Source organism: Stegodyphus dumicola, chromosome 10, assembly GCF_044657685.1.
Source record: "Stegodyphus dumicola isolate Sdum_Otavi_A_Nest chromosome 10, ASM4465768v1".
Lineage (NCBI taxonomy): Eukaryota > Metazoa > Arthropoda > Arachnida > Araneae > Eresidae > Stegodyphus > Stegodyphus dumicola.
In genome coordinates, this window is record NC_140777.1 from 92,240,259 (window position 1) to 92,257,785 (window position 17,527).

General features: G+C 32.6%; 1 protein-coding gene across 1 annotated transcript in view; it reads right to left on the reverse strand.

Moving 5' to 3' along the window:
* Ac76E (adenylate cyclase type 2 Ac76E) overlaps positions 1-17,527 on the reverse strand; it is a 618,104-nt gene that overhangs the window by 173,683 nt on the left and 426,894 nt on the right. Inside the window, exon 9 of the mRNA XM_085825247.1 lies at positions 2,469-2,601. Coding sequence (XP_085681373.1) covers positions 2,469-2,601 — 133 coding nt within the window. The remainder of the gene's footprint in view (positions 1-2,468; positions 2,602-17,527) is intronic.

The window sequence follows — 17,527 nt, forward strand, 5'->3', positions numbered from 1 at the left end:
CTGAAAATCTTGAGTCATGCAATATTGAACATAAACACTTAAACAGCATTATTTTAAAAATCAAATTGCTTTTATGTGCATTATCATTATTTTCTATAATATCAATTAAAATAAAAATAATCTGGACTATAATTCTGTCTCATCTACGATGCTGTTAGAAATTTATCGTAATTGAAAAAATATGATGTGAAAATTTTGTTTGTTATCGTTTGATACATATTCAATATAAAATATTTGTTATAGTTAATAAGATGTATTGATCCCCGCCATTACATACATATGAGTGTGGAAATCAGTAATTAACATTACATTATTTTGTTCCGGTAATATAATCTCAAGAAAAGGGGGGGTGTTGCTTATTTTAGAAGTTTAACCTACGTGCAGTGAAATATAATTGAGTTTGTTAATAGATTTTTATGAAGAAAGAATTGTTGATGACAAAATCAAAGTAAATTTGATGAACATTGCCATGAGCAGAAATTTTTTCCCATCTACCATCATCAACAATCTAATTTGAAAGTGACTCAGATTTTCTTTTAAATTTGCACTTGACCCTCTTTTCTCCAGACCCTTTGACCTTAAGTTGATGCATTACAAATTCTGTTTTTGAATGTACGTGCTATTGTAAAAGAATTTTAAGAGAACTTTAAGGTGGTCCAATAGGACCCTTTTGATTTCCATTCCAATGCAGAACTACAAAATAAGAATTCTCATGTGATAAAAAGTTAAGGGGGGAAATGCCTCCCCCCATATACAGGCAATTACACTATTGTCTTGACTCTAGTCGTAGGCATATTTACATTTCCTTCTAATGAAAAATCACTACACTTTTAAAACTTCATGATATTTTTCAGCATGTACTTAAAGAATTCTTAAATGATTCTGAAAAATTATCATTCTCCTGCAGCATACCTGTATGACCTGGCATACATATATGTGTGTAATTTAATACTTTATTTGCTACTTTAGTACAATTAAGTTTTTTTTTCAATTATAGTTTCCCCAGAAAGACAAAAACAATGGGAAGTACAATTGCGACGTGAAAACTTTGAAGTAACCAAGTATTCAAAGTTATGTTCGAAACATTTTACACCAGACTGCTTCGAGAGAACAAAGTTTGGAGGCACCTGGTTAAAAGCCACAGCAATACCAACATTATTTAATTTCCCTGCTCACTTACAAAAAACGGCTATAGAATTTTCTTTAATTTATAATGAGGATTAAGTGTGTATTAAGATTTTTAGTAGGAGTTAAACTTAAAAAAAGAAAATCCTTGAAAACAGGTCTTAACTTTTTGTTGAATACAAACAATATATATATATATATATACATAGTTTGTCAAAGAAAACCATCAAAACTACACCTGAGTGAACTTTTTCAGGTTTAAATGAGGCTCTCATCATTATATCTTTACTAGTTTTCACTTTCTATTCAAAAAAGCTTTTTTTTCTGTGAAACAGTCAGTTTTATTTAAGCCCTGTATTTGTTTAAATAAAAGAATATATTTTTATTTTTTAATTTGTATTTTATTTGCACTGTTTTATGTATTCATTTTTTAAAAGTAAATATCACATTCTTTATATATCTACAAAGATTTCCATGGTCTTACAAGCTAATTTTTTAAAAATTTATACCATCTCAAAAAAAAAAAAAAAAGTGTGATTTTCTTTGTCTCTTTATGATGCAATACATTAAAAATAAATGGATGTTTTACCCCCTCAAATATTATAACAGTATCGCAATTAATGTTTTACTATTTTAATTATTAAATGTTATTCATAAAGTTTTCATCTCAATGTTTTCATTATTTATTTTAGATTTTCTTCCTAAAATTATTTAACCTAAACATCTTAAACAACGATGCGAATAATTTAAAGTGATTATTAAAAATGTAGATAAATATTCAGGGAAAACATTAAGTTATATCTAAAAATAATTGTAAAAAATGGAATAATCTAAATCGAGATTGTTATCTGCCTACTGCCAGCAGACGGAAATAAAAAACACTCCCTGCCATATCAAAAGCGCGCCAAACAGACAAAATGGACACCCTAAGCTATCACTCCCCAAGAGCTCCAAGACTATGAATCACGTGGTGTATGTTGGAGTTCGCTAGCAGACGAATTCCCTTTGGAATGAGCCGCCTACCTGTTGTATGAAGTCGTTGATTGATACAAGCGAAACGCATAGTAATCGCGAGCGCACTCCTCACCACATTGATCTTAGTTTTTCTTCTCATTTAGGATAGCAGAGTAAGAACCCTTGACCATTTAGGAACTTTGTTAGCGACGGGGTGTAGCTATAGCACCATTTTGACTTTCGGACTAAACTGAAAGACATATCTAATCGTGATGACGCCTGCTCCTACCACTCGTTTATAAAGTAGTCATTTTTAATGCGCTTGAGATAAGACAACGGAGGTAGCGCTGGCTGTTCTGGCATAATTACATGCATGAAGGAAGACTTACCTTGGGAGGGACAATGAGATATGTTTCCACTTGATGGTCAGCAAGGTACTGGTCTCTCTGATGTCCGTTACCAGGTTCGGCCTCAAACTGTCCATCGAGTTGCTGGAGAGTTGCTTTGGTTATGTGAACTTTCCTGCAAGGAGGAAAAAATAGTTGCAAATGTTTAGTGTGATAAAACGCAAACTTTTACAAAAATGCTACAAAGACGATATCAAATTCCAGATTCCTCGCTTGATAAATATAAAATGAAGGGAGAAATGTCCACTGCAGGGGGGAAAAGTGGGGACAGTTATAAATCTCCCATTCTACTGTGCCGATTGACGAAATTCAATTCGTCATACTTGCGTTTTCCATCTCTCGAAAGCGCGACTTGGGATATATATTAGAATTTTATATAGCATTCTTCTAACATAGGTATGACACAAAATCGGACTTTTTCTGAAATGACATACCAGATTTTTTCCATATTTCGATTCTACGACTCAAATTATACCTAAATATTAAATTTTGTAAAATTTGGTGAGAAATTCAAAACATTATCTTGAACAGATTAAGTAATCAAAAAAATATCTTGATGTTTATATATATATATATATATAAACATTAAAACGCTCCAATATGTAATTTTATGTATATCTTAGAAAATTTTGAATAAAAAACTCTAATTTTTTGCAGGTGTGCCTAGAAATACATCTACTTTAAGGCGATGTTAAATATTGTATAGGTTATAGAACAAAAAGTTTTCGAAAAATTTATAAAAAGTATTTTAAAATACAAATTTTAAAAAGAAATCATAAAAGATGTGCGAATTATATTTGGATTAAGCCTAAATTTCGAATTCTGGAAGAAGGAAAGAAAAACGTTAAATAAAAAATGAGATATTAATCAATGCGTATATATATCCAATTCAATTAACATTAAGGAGCTAAAATTTTGAGAGCCAATTTTTTAAAAACTACTCATGCGATTTTTACAAATCCTGGAAGTTTGGCATAATTTGAGTCGTAGAATCGAAATATGGAAAACATTGGCTTGCCATTTCAGAAAAAATCCGGTTTTATGTCAAAATACCTATGTTGGAATAATACTATTTATAAATCTAATATATATCCTAATTCGCACTTTGGAGTCATGAAAAAAGCAAGTTGAATTTCGTCAATCGGCGCAGTAGAACGGGAGATATAGAACTGTCCTATTTTTTCTCTCAGTGCACCTCTACCTCGCCCAGATTAAATGTACCTATACGACCTATAGGTTTCGAGATAAATGCGTAAGAAACGTACGACGATATATCCGTCACATCACCTAGCATGATGGAGCGCTTCAGCGTTCCAGCATGATGGAGCTCAAGCGTATTTCAGTTCTTCTGTACATAATTGGCTAGATATGGTATACCAATGCAGTTGGATTGAGAGACAGGTCTAGTTTTACGGCCGCCAAGATCGCCAGATCTGATACCTTTAGTTTCTTCTTATGGACAATCTGAAGGCATTGGTCTATCAAGACCTAGTTGCGACAAATGACAAGTGAGAGCGGATCCAGACATCCCACAGCGCGCGCATGCATGATTCGATATGCTTGGTGAACATTTTATTCATATGTATATGAAATAGCAATGTTCTGCATCGGGTAAGACGCCATACTTTTTTTTGAATTTATCTCGAAAACTATGGTTCATACAGGTCTCGAAAATTATGAGTACATGGTCTCTGTGCATTTTTTATGTATTCCTACGAGGAATATGACTGTTTAGAGTATGGGCGATCTTAATAGAATACCATGTATATAGTACCTAGGTAATCCCACCATTGGTTAGGGAAAGTGTACACAATATGGAAGTAATTCAGATATTCGATACTTTACTCTCAAACGCCAAATATTCTATGTACTGCCTGGCCACAGTGGTGTATCTAGAAAGGACGGTCCAGAAACCTGAAAGGGGGTTCTTTTGATTTTTTGCAGTTTAATCTAAAATACAATCCCCACATCTAAAGTTCCAAATATTGTAATATTGGTTCAAAAATTCTACTCAATTGTTGGAAGTGTTGATAGTTGTGAGACGCGTTTTCTCAATAAAAGTCATTTAAGAAGACTTTCAGAACTACAAATGTATATTTTACATTTAAGAGATCTTTCTGTACAGTCTACATAATTGCAAATGGAGCAATCAAATAGATCTCTACAATATCATGGGAACAAGAAAGACGAGCAAAGTAATAATAGTACCTGCATAATGTTAAAAATATCGGAATTAAAGTTTGTGTTAAAAAATAAATGGAGTTTTAATTTATTATCCTAAATGACGTTTTCACAGTTTTTGTAATTATTTATTTATATATCGAGAAAGGCGGAAAGTTCAGGGACCAATCCAGGCGATAAACAAAGGAAGCGCCAAAGATCAAAAGTTTCAGCTATGCCCACCGCTTAGATACTCGTATTTTTATAGAATGCCTATTTTTCATAAACTGCCAGTATCTTATACACATGCACAAGCACACATACACACATATATAGTGTGTATTATTATATATACAGATATATAGTGTGTATCTTTATTAGTTACTTTCAAAGATCTATATGATGCACTTTCTATTTTGAATGGTAACTAAAAAAAGAAGCAGACAATGAATTGAATTCTAAAATTAGTTCAACATTAACTAAATTATATCGAAATCCTTCATACCAGTGGTCTCAAATTTGTGGCTCCCGAAGCAATTTTATGCGTACCACGAATATATTTTATTATGTATTTGTTACAAAAACGGCGCTGTAAAAATTTCAACATTTTTGTTATTTGAAATACATTATTTTTATTACAATTAAAAACGAGTATGAATAACACGTCAGGTAATCTATAAACAGAGCTAATTAATTTACAATATGATATAAATCTTATTCAAATATTTTAAATGGATTTTATTAATTTGTATTCGTATTTGTCAAAAAACAAATCAGCTCAGTTACGAATTTTGCACAAAGAATAATCGCTTTGTTTAGGAATGCAAAGTTGAAACACATAGAATTCACAGCTCAAAATTAATAAGAAAAGAACACGATTGACCAATGTACATCTGCAATCCGTGATGAAGGTAATTTCTTGTAATTTCTCTCCAAGGTTACAAACTTTCTCAGAATTGGAAAGCCATCAAGTGCCAGACTGTAGTAGGAGATACAGGGTCGACGAAAAAATTAACAAATAAGCGAAATAGACTAGAATGACATTATTTAGGTTAAGGTTGCTATCGTTGAGCCGACTCCTTCGTTGAGACACTTCCATATTTTCCATTATTAGTTATTGAGAGTAGACACTACTTGTTGACTGTTTAGTATACTACATAAAGAATATAATTTTCTTCTAATTCATCACTGTAAAGAAAATATAGATATCAGTAAGACGTTAATAGTGTATTAGTTGACTAATAACATTTAAAATTGTGTTAAATCAGCGCTATTTGGCTATATTAAAAATGATTGTTTACTTGTACTAATTCGGTTATAACAATTGTTATTATAACTGACGTATTACATACCAACTGCTAGTTGCCTTCAATCAGCCATCCTGCGTTGCTATTAATGGGCTGGTGGCCTAACCTCAGAAACCATATCAGGGCTATTTCGTAACTTTCTGAAGTTGAAGAATAAAATGTTACTAATTTGGTAAAAAGCTATCAGGAATAAATCAATCTACAATTAGGTAATTATCTCATTTTCTTTGTTATAAAAATAATCATAAGCTGTTAATCTAATTTTAATCTAAACCCAGTATATGCCTAAATTCTGTGTAAAATGAATACTTGATTGAAATTACCGTAACGATTTTTATTATTTTTTTGCGTAATTTGTGCCTATTTGTAGTTTTGAAATTGTATCTGTACAATAAATAGATTAAGAAACATTAAGTAGAAAGTTTCTACAACAAAGATAGAGAGAAGGAAAATTAGAAGTTGTCACCCAGTTCCATATAGCAAGATTTCTTGGGAAAGCATGCGGACACGCTGCAACAGTAATGACGGCAATGAATGGTTTTGCTAAACCAGGAGTTTCCCAAGAGAATAGACATGTATTTCAAGTCTTTCGATTTGTTGCAGCAGTGCGGTTTGAGGCAAATGATGTTCCTGGCCTAGAAGTTCCTGACACAAGCCTAGCTGCTTCTACTAGTGGACCGTTACATGACATGCAGTCTCCAAGCAGAAAATATGTTGCAACCACCAGTAGAACAGAATCAGAACCTCTTCCAGACTGGTGCATCACCATTTTTGTCAAAAGTCCAGGTTTCTTCGTGTGAAATCTTTCGAGTCCATCTAAATTCTCAGTTGAAGAGGGCTCAAAAACATAACTGTTAACAAGTAGCCCATGCAAGCAGATCCTGGAAGACGCTTAAAAAAAGGAAAAAAGAGACACTGCTGTTAAAAGATAGCTCCAAAGCCGGAGAAGACTAAATTTCCATTACCGGAGAAGACAATAAAGACTAAATTTCTATTGCCTTCAGTAAATAGTCCTTCACTTGCAACGAGGATTCATGGCTCTGTGCCATCTGTTGTGATGATTTCAAGGAAGTGATGATTCAATGTCTATCGTGTATAGTGTGGGTTCATGAGAAGTGCGTTGGTGTAAGAAAGGGGATGAAAATGTATTATTGCAAAAAATGCAACTGTACATTTGTGTAAGAGTTATAGCCTAATATCAGCAGCAGGCTTAATAATTATTTTATGCTATTTGAAAGTTTTCACGTCATAGTTACTGTTCTTTTTACATTAGCCTATACACTATAAATATACACTATAAATTACCCTCAAATTCTTATATCCATTAAATTGTTTCTAATAAACGGAATTTAATGTTATTTCGTAGATTCTCATATTAGGCCTATTTTACGATTATAAAAACTAAACTAAAATACAACTCCAAATTTCTTGTGAATAGTGCGAAGTTATCCATACGTCTGAATATATTTTCAGTGGTCTGTTTTGGTTTCTAACACGCACTTTATATTTACGAATCATGCTCAAAATAGTTTAAAATATTTTATTGACTTGTATTAAGAGGATACTATATCAATAAGAAAATAGCTAACGGACTATTCATAGAAACCCTCGGCTCAATGGAGGCGACCGGTTTCTTTAACTGAGCTAGTGGCACCTATTTTTATTTTTATAATATTTACTGAACATTTCATAATCATAATGTCTATTCCTAGATATGTATATTATGTAAAGTAATATTTACATTAACATGCAAAAATCTGTAAAATTACCAAAGTTGACTACTTTAAGGATCATTTTTGTAAAAGTGGCACATCGATAGCAACCTTCCGCTATTTCAAGTTTTGGACCATTTGAAAAATTTCTCTGAAAACTCAGGAAGGGTTCCATAATTTTTTCATTTTTAAGTTTAATTAAATTATTTGTTATTAATTATACAATTATATAAAATAATGGCAGACTGAAAGACGTAATATTTTGCTGGCAATTTATTTTAATTACAAAGTGTAACGAACTGAAATGTTTTGTATGTACCAAACTGTAAATTTCAGGAAGACAAGAATTGGATAATTTTCTTTCGACATATTACTATTATTGTTTGCTTATGTTTGGATAAATGTTTAATAAGTTATTTTTAAATTTTGTTAATAAAATATTTTTATCTTGTTAAAAAAAATCTGACCCATTAGCTCTTTTCAGATCATGCATTCCGGCCGCATGCAATTTGGGTTCAAGATCACTGCTTTATTACTCCAATTTAAAAAAAATGTCTCTGCTAACTTCGTATACTGGCTACTAAATTCGCCTGATTTCTCAAAACTCCTTTCAAAAAACTTTCAAAAATTCCTTCGCAGGCTCTCAAACCATTTTCGTCCAATTTTTTATCAGGATAGCGTGGAATTTGCATTTCGGTAAGATGAATATTTTAGATCGGAAATATTTTCTCACAACCAATGCCCAGAGAAAGTTATGATGGATGGCGTGTTTTCGAGATTAAAAAAGTTGTGTAATTTTTTTTTTTTTTTTTTTTTTGCGCTCGTGTGTGTATTCGGAAACAAGGAGGCTCCGCGCCGGATTTCAAATTCCTTTAGATGGCTAAAAAAAGATGCTTTTACAGACTACGGTACAACCTAATTTAGGAAAGATATTTTAATGCATGAAGAATTTGTTTCGGGAGATAAATTTCTTTTCTTATTAAGATAATATAATTTACGAGCTTTATAAAACTAATTAGGTGAGATAGTACTTAATTAAAAAAAAAAAAACTTTCTTTAGTGGAAAACTCTGATAAGGTTAATTGAGTGCTTGTGTTCTTAGCTATTATGCAGAAGAATAGTTTTTATTGATGCAAATAAATTATTTTTCAAATAGCACTGAATTTTAAAATTATGTTATTATAACATTAATTGAAGAAAATCATGTAGAAGTTTTCTTTTCCCTCCCCAATTTGAAAACGGGTTTTTAATCCTAAACAAATTTAGTAAAGAGTTAAAGTTTAATGTTAAAAGCTTTGTATACATTCTTTAATCCGTTTCACATTGTTTTTATTTCGTGATTTGATGATGATGTTTCAAGCCAAAAGAATAGTCGAAAATGGTAGGTACTGTTTCTAATATTTCTGAAGTTGCATCGTTGGCAACATAAGACAGTATGTCAAAACCAAAGTCTTTAAATACATCTGTAGCAATATTAAATAAAATAATAAACCAAGTTTTAAAATTAAAAAAAGCATAATGTTCACCAACTTTTTCCGAGGTCTGTACACAGACTTGGAGCAGAAGAATTTCTAAATGTCTATATGGAAACTACGAGCCAACATGAGCTTATCTAAACGACTACAACAAAAAAAGGTCAATTTAATGTCAAAACAAACAGAAAAATGTACAAACCTGGTTCCGTCAATGCAGAGAAATGTTTCAATAAAGGGTTTATGAGTGTCGCAGAATTCGGTTACAATGGAAAATTAATAGGAATAAAAAGAATAGAAAAAATATTAAGCTCAACGTACCATCAAGAGAAAGTTTTACATCTGGTATTTACGGAACAAATTTCCTTTCTATATTTTAATAGCTCTTAAAGAGAGAAATTTCGAAAAGTACCAGTGCGTTCCTTGAAAAAATGTAGGCAGGTATTGGATATGCACTTTCTTAACGTATTTTTGCAAAGCCTCCTGACGTTTCTCCTATGGACTATTGTACCTTTGGGCTTCCGAAAACTCTTTCTAAGCGCAAACTCAACAAGATTGATGGACTCTGGAAAGTAGTAGAAGAAGAATGGAAATATTACGAAAAGCCCTTCCATTATGGAAATCACGATGTAGTCTTATTGTCCAAAAAAAAAAAAAAAAAAAGGCTAGCACATCGAAGATTTCAAAAAATGTTCTTTACAGTTTAAACATTGATTAAACGCCTCCAAAATCATTTTAAAAATGTGTGTAAACACCGTGCATATTTTCTATGCCTGAGTATTCTTCAAATTATGCTCCGTGGAACCCTGGGGATATATGTATGGTTTCCGCAAAACAAAATTAAACTTACGACGGCATTTCCGAATACGGCGTGGATAGCATAGAATTTTAAATAATTAATAATTGGTATTTCTTTTAGTTCTACTGTTTTACTTTTTTCTAAGCGTTTTCTCTCTCCTTATCACATGCCTTCCTAATGTAATTAGCATATCTGGCTCAGGTTCCGTTGCTAAAAAAATATTGCACATTTTTCATGTCTTATGCTCGAAATTAAAATACCTGATATTCTCTATATATGGTTACCTAAATTAATTTTATGAGGTCTCTTTATGAGGCCGTAGGAAGTACATTTACCACCAACTTCATGAGTCTTTTAATGTCCATTGCAAGCTCCTTTATCATCTCTTATTAGTGCTGGGATCTAGTAATAATTTTCTAAAATACAAAACTAATATTAGTTAATGACCTGAGTACTTAATGTGGCTTTAACAATAAGGATTAGCGTGGGATAAACCAGAGAAGACAACACTAGGAAGCATTTTTTTTCAGAGCATCATTTTACCATTTTCTTCGTTTTCATTTGCAGTCATAAGCACAGACTGAATAAACTTACTGAATTATAAACATAGACGTTTATTTAACAGCCAGATCGTTACAGTAAATAAAATCTTAATGTGCAATGACTATTTAAAAATATAGCCTTTTAATAAAGGTATAACGTATAGATCAGTTTTTATGAGGTACACAACGATAAATTAGACTAAAGTAAAAAAAAATAATAAATTAGAGAACAATAAAGAATAATTTAATGGATTCGCAAGGAAGCCCACGCATTTCTAATACATATTAACTATAAAATATAAATCAAATCAAATCTCGGAAGGGTTGAGGTGAGGAGGGACTGACTGACCTAATTTGTTTCTTTATAGCTGTAAGTATCAGTTGTTCCATACTTTCGAAAACTCGACATATTGATTTACAGTTTACAATTAATATTTTAGAAGACTCGATATTGGAAGTTAAACACCAGCAACAAAAACTGCTTGATTTTTTTTATACAAATTCGTTTGGCATATCCTGATATTTCTAATAAAGCCAAAAGCATCCTTATGTAATTCTAATTTGTTTCAGCAATTAAATAAATAAATAAATGCATTCAATCCAAGTAGCAGCGAAAATAATGTAGTAGTGCTTAATAAATTAATAATTATGAAACTTGTGTTCAGGAATAAAATTATCTTACATCAAATATTTTGATTTTTAAATCTTTATTTTAAATTAACATTTATGAAAAATGCCAGAGATTTTCCAAAAATTCATAAAAAGTTTTTCGGTTTTCCGAAATCTTGGAATTTTAAGCATTATCTGAGTCAACAAGGTTTCAGAAATTCATAAAAATGGTCCGAAATAAAAAAACACGTGAACTCATAAACATCGTAAACATGAACCCATAAAAGCACTTTTTATTTCGTAAACATCTTAGTGTTTATAATTTAACCGATATATTTTAATTTAAGCCCAAAATGCATTAACACATCGTGCATTAATATTTATTGAAAACCTATAAACCCATAAAATATTTTATGAGTACAAACCGATTAAAAATGTAAAAGATCATGAACTAACTCATTAAAAAAATTAAAATCTTAAAGCGTTCAGATTTTCACGTCCTGCAAAATGGCAATATGATTATCGATAGAGATGGCGCAGGTGCAATAGCGGAACATTTTATAGCCTATTAGATGAACATGCATTTAGGCTAATATGGTAGCATTATATCTGTATTTTCTGTACATTCAAAAAATGAAAAATATGTAATTTAATTTTATAAAAACATTTAATGTTTTTAGTTATATATATACCACTAAGATTTGGTATAAATACCATATAGCCTTGCGTATTAGATATGGCAACACATACTAAGGCTATGTTCCTAAGAAGATGGATACCATTTGTGGACTACTTTCTAAGAAAATCTGGCTATTTTTCATATTGCATATAGGAAAACCACCGAAACCAATCTACAGCGAGCACTTTCGCCTGTGATACAAGTAGAGCTCCCAGCATTCAGCATTCATAACCAGTCGGCAAATGATGAAGCAAATATCGTTCAGATTTTCCTCATAGGTAGTATCATCTTCAGTACAACTCATATTATTGTTAATTAGTGCCAACCATACCATAAAAAAAGTGATAATTTTAATTTAAAACTAGACGTATATGCAGTTCTTTTTTGTTCTGGGCACCTACAGTAGAAATGAAGAATCGTATAAGCTAGGGGTAGGAAGTCTTGTGACCACTTAAGAACATGATTACGCAACCGAGAACAGAATATTTTATGCGTTAAAAGAAATAATGGCCAAGTGCTTAAGAAGTGCATGCCGAAAAATTAAGAGAATTGAGAAAGATAAACTATTGGCATCGGAAATACCCTTTTATTTTGAATGCTCTCATTCGTATTTCACCCACAATAATCATTCTTAAGTAGATAAGGCATTTTCTCCCTCTCTCATCGTGATCTAGTGGTGTAATAGTATAGCAAGTTCGGCTGGCAATTGCGATGTAAGGTGTTATAATCCCATTACGAAGCAACTGCATATTTTCCCTAACTCTTGCATGGGGAAAAAGGAATCCTAAACACTCTAGAAATGTGTCTCTAGAAATGTCTACATCTGACCCCGCCTTTCTTTTTTCTTGTCACAGTGCTAATACAGACCAGAAAATTATGCAAATATAAAGGCATACGCCGTTGTTTAAAAGAAGAAGCTTTAACTGTAGCCTTCGCAGAGTTGGCTGTTATGTCGCTAAGCAGTAGCTCTCGACGCATCGTTTAAAGGTCTTGGCAACAGAAGAAAATAGCTCAAAATAATAATTAGGTAGAAAAAAGTTTTTTTTTTCAAATACATAAAGAAATAAACAAATTAGTATTGACTTGATCCGTAAAGAGTGTAGAGTATTTGTAGAATATCCCATTACCTTTTTAATCACCCTGTACTTTTTGTTTTTTGTTATATCTCACCAAGATGTAAATGTTATATGTGCATACATTGTTCTTTCTGACCTTTCGATTGCTAGTCGGACGTGCTTCCATTTACACCCCGAAACCTAAGGAGGGAGGAAAGGCCTTGGAAAGTTTACAAAATAACGTGAGAATTATCTTATAATCGTCATTTAACTGCATAATGCAATTCATTCAGTTATAAAGCAAGGTCAGATAACATGATGTGTCAACACTTTTAATCGTTTACATACATTTTAGAAATAACGTTATTGAGCTAAGTGAATAGATGATAGTTTCTAGACCATTAGTTCTGAACAGGATCGTTATCACTCCGTGGAGGTCAATGAAATTTTTAATGGTGTCAATGACAATCAAAGCGCTAACTGGGGGTCGACAGCCGAATAAATTCGCAGAAGACACTGATTGGCATAATAAAGACCTCCAAAATTCAAACGAATTTATTAACCCGTGTAGACAAAGAAGTCAGGAAAGACCAGCTGGGAAGCGGCTACTTAAAACCTATAATTGATTTAATGGAGTCCTCAAGCAGAAAACCTACCTGGCAGGACATTTCGATCTATAGTCCGACGACAAAACAATACTCGGCTCTCTGGGATTCACTCTACATTTGAAACGGCATCTTATACCGGAAATTCGAATCGGATGATGGAAAGACTTTCCGATGGCAACTGATACTTACAAGATACCTGATTTCGGATGTTCTTGTACCGGATTTCTTGCACCGTTACAACGTAGCAGCGCTTTTTGAACGTATCGCCTTTGACATCTCGGGACCTCTGCCACGAATTGCTGATGGCAACAAATACATCCTCGTTCTCATTTATTACTTTACCAAGTGGCCTGAAGCGTATCCTATTCCTGATCAAGAGTTTGTCACAGTTGCAGAGGTGATGATACAGCACTGGATTTCCAGGTTCGGAATGCCTCTTCCGTAACACTCGACCAGGGAAGGAATTTTACCTCGGCTTTAATCAAAGAACTCTTCAAGCTACTCGGCATTGAAAAAACCCAAACGACGCTTTTACATCCCCAGTCGAACGGCATGGTAGAGAGGTTAAATCGAACCATCCTTAACAACGTCTCATTAGTGGTTTCCAGAAAACAACAGGACTGGGACAAGAAGTTACCACTGTTTTTACTAGCTTACCCCGGCTGCGCCTTCATTGCTTGAGGAATACATTCAAGATCTCCAGGCCCGGTTTGAAGTTAAGCACAACTTTGACCGAGAGCGAGTCAACTTAGCGACAGAGAAGATGAAGACCCGATACGACACGAGAGCTCCTGAACATCGATTCAACGAAGGAGACAAGGTGTGGTTGTGGAATCCGACTCCACGGAAAGGACTCTGTCCGAAACTACAGTCACCTTGGAATGGTCCGTATACAGTCCTAAACAGGCTGAACGATGTTGTGGTTCGGATCCGTAAGTCATCAAACTCTAAACCTAAAGTCGTTCATTACGACAGGTTAGCTTATTACTATGGTCATAGTACGTAGTGTATAAAATTGTAAATAGTAATGTAAATATTATAAGACCGTGGCCCTTTTTGTTTCTAAATTTGTAAATAGTAATGTAAATATTATAAGACCATGGTCTTTTTTGTTTCTAAATTTGTAAAATTTATGCACTTATTTGATTTGATTTGTAATTACTATTTGATATGCTACTTGTTGCAGTTATTGTTTTGTTGTTTGTTTTTATAATGTAATGTTATAAGTTTAGCTATAAATTTGGCTTCCTGTTCAGGATTGTACTGCCCGAGACATGCAGTCCTTGGAAAGGGGCGGTGTTAAGTTATTTTTAGTAGAATTTGTAATTAAAATTGTTTTATATTCCCGTGCAATGCAGCACTGAGACTTATTTGAAGAGAAAGCTACGCCGTAAAAATTAAAATGCAGGAGCACACGCGTTTAACATTTCGATAGATGGTTATCTCGTGGTTGAACGTTTTTGCTATCCAGAAAAATCGAGAAAATACGAGAATATTCTCGTGCATGATTAAAAAGCTTATAAAAGCTGGAGGAAATTATTTCAATTCAGTTGTTTAGAAAACTACTGTTGTTTGCTGTAGCGAATTCGCAGCGAGATCGGGCTAGCTTTCTCTATGTTTCTCTGCTTTGAATCGATCGAGTTCTGTAAAACGTTTTAGTAGTTTAAAATATAACTACTATTGCGGTATTGTACAAATATCTCTGAAAAAATTTCAGCATTTTGTTTTATTTTATGCGATAAAAATAAATTTTATTTACTTTTCATCGGACTTGTGCATTCAGTTTATTACGAACCCGTATGCACGCAATAATTTTACAAGTTGACTACATGCAAATAATGAAGCCCGCCATTGCTTTCTAAAGTCCAAATTCTGTGAATAAAATCTTCATTTTGGAAAAAAAACCCACACAGAATATGAGTATCTTTCGCAATAAAATCTGTACAGATATAAGGTATTTCTCCCGCCTTCCTAGCGTGCCTTCGTGGTGTAGTGATTCTGCTCGCTGGGCCGATATTCCAGAGGTCCGCGGTTCGATTCTCGGAGAAGGCGTTTGCTCATTTTTCATCTTGCCTGCTTCCAAAAATATCTAATGTCTCTACACAGAAATGCTCGTCCCTTACTTCATAATAATAAAAACCTTTTTTTGTAAATTGACGTTTAATTTTTTGTAAATTGACGTTTAATTTTTTAGTTACGTACAAATGTAAACATTTCTCCCTTCAGTGTTTGTACGGTCCCTGAATGTGGTTCTCCTTTTTTATATAAAAAGTCCCCGTGAATTTTTGTCATACTTAATTTTAATAGTAACGAGTTCGAAATTTTTTAGTGTAAGTATAGGAAGAGTGGGGCTATATAAAATGCTAGATTTCGTATTTAATCCAAACTCAATTTCTTTAGATTTGAAAATGTCATAACATGAATATTTCCGTCATTTAAATCCTTTTTGCAACAAAACATTGGAAAAAAGAGGGAAATGTTTCATTGCATAATTTGGAATATTTGATGTTATTTTCAATTTACGCTGAGAAGTCGGTGGATGTCATTCAATAATAATCTTTTGTGATTTACTTCTGCTACGTTTAGTATGCCGAAAAAATTTCAGACAAGTCATTTATAATTTTTTAGAGCATTAAAGTTCTTTATTGATACTGTCATAAAGTTTATAACTTTAGAATAATATTCTGTTAATCGTAAACATCATTAAAGTACACATATTGTTGATTTTTAATGAAGGCAAATAATTTTACGTATTAGCTCCGTGCCATTAGCGAAGTTTGCCAATGTTTTCTGTAACAGCGGTATCAAATTCATATTGCACGCTGGCCGCATGCAAGACCTGAAATTAGGAGACAAGCCAGAGCCTCTTTCTTTCCCAACAAAGATAAAATTTTATTATCAAAATAGAAAACATTTTAAATAAATTTTAATGTTTAAATTTTAATGATAAATTTTAATATTTTAAATAAATTTCCATTTAACTACATGTTTAACTTCTTAAATATTTATCAAAACATGTATAAACAAGACTAATATCGCATAAGAAAAACAATTTTAATTTATTTTCTATTTGGCACCTGCATGTCAGTTTTGCTGGTTACCTTTTATAAGTTCAAATATACTGAAATTTAAGTATTAAATAATTAGACCAACAATTTTTTCAAATATTTTTTACATGTTTAATTAATGACTAAATAAATTACTTTCATTTAAGCTAACAGTAAATAAATTACAAAACTAACTAAGTTTTCAGAGGAAATTATTCAAGTGGGAAAAATTTTCAGAATCATTAGTGATAACTTAGTCTCTTTTTCTTATTTATTAAACATTTCTTCAACGCATAACTAAAAATACATATGCTTGTTTGTAAATATTTATAAACTTCTTTATTTCTTACTGCAAACTGAAGCTTTTCTACTCGGATAAAGTTTGTAGCCTTGCAGAGAAATTACTAGAAACTCTCTTCATCTCGGACAATTAAGCATCTCTAGATCCAGTTCTTTCTTCAGTTTTCAACTGAACAGTGAAACAATGCTGTTAACATACAAACACATTCCCAAACAAAACGACGGTTCTTAGCGTCAAACTTAATAACTGAGCTTACGCAGTCCGGCTAAAACGTTTTGGGATTCTGCTCATAAAGAAAAACAAGGACTGGAGTATTTTTTTTAACCATTTATTCTATATAGAACACTTGTGAAGTTATAGATCGGTTGGCGTGATCCGCAAGGCCGTTTCATAGCGTGCTGGAAGTTCTCCCCTGGAATGCGTCTTATCTCCCTAGGAATGTTTTGTTGGATCGGCTTGATATCATCTAATCGATTGCCTTTCAGCTGCGTTAATTTCCGTTTTGGAAACGAAAAATAATCTACTGTTGACAAATCCGGAGAAAGAAAAAGGGGGCCAGCACAGTTACCATTTTTGCATGAATTGAGCGGACACTGAACGAATGTTGTTCGCAACGAACATTTTACGTTGCTTGTTTTAATACGCACTTTGGTTGTTATTTCTAGTGAATTTTTATTCGTTTTTAATGGAAATGAAAATGATGTAAATTCGGACTTAAAATAACTAAAATCTTGAAATCTTTGGAATTAA